Here is a 5,091-nt window from a genome sequence, read left to right on the forward strand (position 1 = left end):
TGTTCACCTGTTCACCTGCTCACCTGTTCACCTGTTCATTGTTCACCTGCTCACCTGCTCACCTTCTCACCTGTTCACCTGCTCACCTTCCCACCTGTTCACCTGCTCACCTGCTCATTGTTCACCTGCTCACCTCCTCACCTTCCCACCTGTTCACCTGCTCACCTGCTCATTGTTCACCTGCTCATTGTTCACCTGCTCACCTCCTCACCTTCTCACCTGTTCACCTGCTCACCTTCTCACCTGTTCACCTGCTCACCTGCTCACCTGCTCATTGTTCACCTGTTCACCTGCTCATTGTTCACCTGCTCACCTGATCTGGTTTAATGATGTGGAATCAGGATGAATGAATCCTCTTCAGTGATTAAAGAAGTTAAACTGCGCCGGCTGCAGACCTGCAGACCTGCAGACCTCCAGAACCACGTCTGGGTTTGGTTTGTGGTCCAGCGGAGCTCTGTGGGATGTAGAACAGGAAGCTGGATGTCCTGACTTTCCTCTCCTCTGTCTTCAGCTCCTGGACTCACCGGCATCGTGGGCGGCCGACCCAAAGTGTGAGTTCCACCTGTTCTCCTGTGAGTCTGAGGAGAACCGTCAGTCCTTCAGCTCTTCACGTCTCGCTGCTCATGTTTCTGATTCCAGATCTCCGGTCCTGAAGCCCTTCTTCTTCTTACACCCAAAGTCTCAGCTAAAGGTCAGTTTGATGTTTCAGCTTCTCTTTAAACACTTTTAAATGAAATTTATAAACAGTCTGAAGTGTGAAAGGCTTCCAAGCAGCTCACCTGTGGAGAGTCTGAAGAAGCTGAGCTGAGAAAACAGAGAACAGTGTTGTTGAAGGAACTGTTGATTAATAAAGTTTAATACTTTGAAAGTCACGTCTGCTGAACGAGCTGAAAGTTTTAACTTATGAACAGCTATAAAAGCACAACGTCTGCAGGAGGAGTGAGGTGGTAAGAAGGCTGAATGCATATCGCCCGCCGCCTCAGTTTTAGACTCAGAGCTGAAATCAAACCTTCATCTTCTCAACAGGTGGACATCCACATGGGTGGGGAGCTGCTCGAGACACTTTCAGAGGCGGGACCAGACACACCTGAACAGGACGAGGCCCCGCCCACCTCTGACGAGGACGTACCTGACACAGGTGACCAACAGAACCTTCTCAGAACCACGCCCGACTCGTTAAACCTGCTGTTTGCTCAGAAGACCTGAAGACGTTGGACATTACCCTGAACTTTTAGAGGAGGTTCTAAAGGTTCTTCAGATCTAAAAGTGTTGGTTAAAACGGTACCAAAGGTTTTCAGAGGGACTCTGAAGGTTCCTCTGAGCCTCAGGTGGGTTTCTGGGTTTTGAAACATCTCTGCAGAGGTTGATGAACACCTTAAAGAACCTCTGGATGGTCTGAAAGGGTTGAAGGTGGTTTTTCCTCCTCCAGGTTGTCTCAGAGGGGAATTAAAGGTTCTCTGGGGTTTGTAGAGGTTCAGACGGTTCCTCAGGACGTTGGAGGCTCAACAGAGGGAGCTCCACACGCTGCTGACTCCAGGCTTCCTGGTGACTCAGCTGAAACTTATTCCAGCTTTAATGGATCCCAGACGTCATTAAGGGGAGGAAACATTTCAAGGGTTCTTGAAGAGTCTCTTGACCTACTTCTGCTTTACCTGCCGACAAAGAGCTGAGCGCAGAATAAAATTACTTTAGTTATCTTATTTAAAACCCTGATTGACAGACAAATTGTAGGAGTGTGAGTTTGAGTGCATTTCTTCCTCACATTGTTCTGCAGAACCCTGAGCTGAGCCTGGGACCCTTCAGAACCGAGGCTCAGCTCCGGGTCCAAACACTGAGTGTAAAACATTCCACCTCCGGCTGGAAAACCGGGTGAACGAGACTCCAGGTTCTTTAAATCTTAAATGATCTGTCCCCTGTCCTGTGGACGGACAGATGTCCCCGGTCCTCTCAGTTTGTCTCTGTGTTTCTGCTTCCTGTCCAGACCTGCCCAGCGGCCCTCACACCTACAGGCTACAGGACTTGGCTTACACACGGAGCGGGGACAAAGGAGACTCGGCGAACATCGGTGAGAAGAAGAAGAAAGCTGCTAACAGGAAGTGCTGTTTGACTGACACACAGGTGTCTTCTCTCTGCAGGAGTCATCGCTCGTCATCCTCTGTACTTCCCTTACCTGAAGCAACACCTGACTTCTTCTGTGGTGGAGGAATACTTCTCCCACCTGATCGAGCCGGGCCAGAACCCCCCCGTCACCAGGTGAGCAGCTGTGGCTGAGGAGGACTTCGGCTGTTAGTCAGGCCTGAAGCAACATCCTGTCAGAAACACGTCGGCCACGAACCGCAGGGGGGGCACAAAATGTCAGCCGGATATTTCAGACAGTTATTGTTCTGTAGGATAAATGCATCTCTGCTTTTACTGTTTAATCCAGCATATAACGCTGACCTCTGACCTCTGACCTCTGAGCCTTAGGAGTCCAGCTGCAGTTTGTCAGACAGGCGAGGGCGTTCCTCGCAGGAATGCATGTCGCCCGCCGTCAGACTAAGCTCAGCTACTACCTGAATGACAGTCGTAGCTGTTTCCTGTCTAATGAGGATTAGCTGCGGCGGCCATGTTCCAGGAGTTAATTCAGTTACAGACGTTAAAACAGAACGTCTTCACTTCCTGCTGGATGTTTGTGATCGAGTCGTGTTCCAGTCTGCTCTCTGCTTCAGGTTTCTGTTTCTGTCTGAACCTTTCTGGACCCAAATATCTTCATTTCTTTCATATTCGACTCATTTTAACAAACACAACGTGTCTCAGATCAGTTTGTCTGCTGGGATTATTCCAACAACAAAACACTCAAATTCTTTCCGGCCTAATGGAGGAAAGCTGATGTTTGTTGGAGTTTGAGGCAGAAAAGTTCTGATTGAAGCAGAGTTGGTTTCAGTTTTACAGCCGGCGACTCGTTAAAAAGCTGCAGGCTGTAAATCTGAGCGAGCGGCGTCTGGACTCGCACCTCCGACACCTCCACAGACGTTTGATTAGCTCGCGTCTGCTGCTCGTTAACACACGCACGCACACACACACAGAGTTAAACGTTTACACACACACACACAGAGTTAAACACTTACACACACACACACAGAGTTAAACACTTACACACACACACACAGAGTTAAACACTTACACACACACACAGAGTTAAACGCTTACACACACACACACACACAGAGTTAAACACTTACACACACAGAGTTAAACACTTACACACACACAGAGTTAAACACACACACACACACAGAGTTAAACGTTTACACACACACACACACAGAGTTAAACACTTACACACACACAGAGTTAAACACACACACACACACAGAGTTAAACGTTTACACACACACACACACACACAGGCTGACAAACACAGGAATGAAGCTGTTTAATCACCACACTTTCTGTAAATCTGAGGAAAACACACATTTCTGAGTAATAACCCCCTCACACACACACACACACACACACACACTGCTGCTTGTGTTTAACACGTCTGCTCAGGCTTTTAGCGGTTTCAGGAGCGTGTGAGGGTTTGTGTTGCCATGGTTACAGGTCTGGGCTTGTGGTTTTTGCAGATACACTCTGCCGGGGATCCACGGCCTCAACTTCGTCCTGAGGAGGTCTCTGGGAGGGGGAGGGGTGGCCTCGCTGCGCAGCGACCCGCAGGTAACACGCCTGGAAAGGTTCTTCTCACCTCGCTGGAGTCCACCAAACATCAAAGAAGCAGCCGACACACACACACACACACACCACGCAGCAGTAAAAAGTCAGAGCGGTTGGTCTTCCTGTTTGCTCTCTCCTCAGGGGAAAGCCTTCGGACAGATGCTGCTGGACCTGGAGCTCAGGGGACTGCCGGACCTCAAGTCTCTGGTGGACTGAGACTCGGACACGGGAACGGGGACGCAGAGACTCCGCCCTGCAGGTCACCTGATGATCAGAAGGCTTCGTTTTACTGGAGATGCTTTTACCCTTCATGGTAGGAGCCTGAAGGACCTGAAAACTGACTGTTTTACTGAACTTTGACCTCAGTTTCTGTCGAGCCAAAATCAAATCAGAACCTCTGTGTTTGGACCCAGGAGCAGAAATGGTCCTCCTCCCAGATTAATCTTGTTTCTGACTCGTTTCTGATCTGCTGCCTGCTTCCAGAACCTTTCCGCTCGTCCTGTAAAAGCTGCTGACTCGGCAGCAGATGTCGGTCAGTTCCCTCGGGGGAGCTGCCCTGACCTCTGACCTCGTCCTGACCGCAGCGGTCCGGTTTGATATCAAAGCCCGCTCGGCCGTCTGTTGGCTCGTAATGAGAAGCAGACCGGTCCCTCAGCTACTGTCGCTCCAAACGGGTCCAGAAGATGAACCCAAGAACCAGGAAAGGTTTCTTTCTTCCCTCTTCAGACCCAGAAAAGAAACATCCAGCGGGCTGTAAACACATCAGGCAGGCGGAGAGTAAATCAGGACTGAAACCAGAACCCACAAGTGTTTCCACTCTGCATGCAGACGAGCTCTCTGGAGCCACATCTGTCCTACATTTGGCTTCTGAAGAAACAACAAGACGTTCCAAACGTTCTCTGGCATCTTTGTCATGATGGACTCTTCCCACAGCCGGTATCTGGGTCAGGTTCTCAGAATCCGAGCTGGGGGTTGGGTTTTCCTCCGACATCGTCGGCCGTTCCTCAGCTTCCTGCTCGGATGTTTGGACGCAGAAACGATCAGTTTAAAGAGTCAAAGAGTCAGATTGTTTGGAAACGAGCCGACATCAGAATCTACAGATCTGTCCTCCTCTTTTCTCTTTGATTATAAATATTAAACTCAACGCAGCTCAGTGGTCAGCGTCCTCCGTCCCTGTCTCCAGTGTCCTCCGTCCCCACTGATGATAAACATCCCCCTGCATGATGCTGCCACCGCCGTGCCTCACTGTGTTTTCTATCATAAATACACCTCAGCCTTAATAAATTCCCTCCTGATGTTTAAAGTCAGCATCAAGAAGCATCAGATCCTGTTTTATCTTTTTATTTTGGACATTTTAAAACCGTTTTACAGCCTTGTGACCCCCCCCCCCCCCCCCCC

The 5,091-nt window shown here is 49.7% G+C and overlaps 1 protein-coding gene across 1 annotated transcript in view; it reads left to right on the forward strand.

Annotated features, from left to right (window-relative positions):
* Positions 1-5,085, forward strand: part of lratb.1 (lecithin retinol acyltransferase b, tandem duplicate 1) — an 11,853-nt gene extending 6,768 nt beyond the window's left edge. The window contains exons 13-19 of the mRNA XM_025010788.2: positions 512-551; positions 640-691; positions 1,027-1,138; positions 1,982-2,065; positions 2,136-2,253; positions 3,606-3,696; positions 3,835-5,085. Of these exons, the coding sequence (XP_024866556.2) occupies positions 512-551; positions 640-691; positions 1,027-1,138; positions 1,982-2,065; positions 2,136-2,253; positions 3,606-3,696; positions 3,835-3,909 (572 nt within the window). The 3' untranslated portion in view covers positions 3,910-5,085. The remainder of the gene's footprint in view (positions 1-511; positions 552-639; positions 692-1,026; positions 1,139-1,981; positions 2,066-2,135; positions 2,254-3,605; positions 3,697-3,834) is intronic.
* Positions 5,086-5,091: the final 6 nt, after the last annotated feature.

This window comes from Kryptolebias marmoratus, linkage group LG7 (genome assembly GCF_001649575.2).
Source record: "Kryptolebias marmoratus isolate JLee-2015 linkage group LG7, ASM164957v2, whole genome shotgun sequence".
NCBI classification, from domain to species: domain Eukaryota; kingdom Metazoa; phylum Chordata; class Actinopteri; order Cyprinodontiformes; family Rivulidae; genus Kryptolebias; species Kryptolebias marmoratus.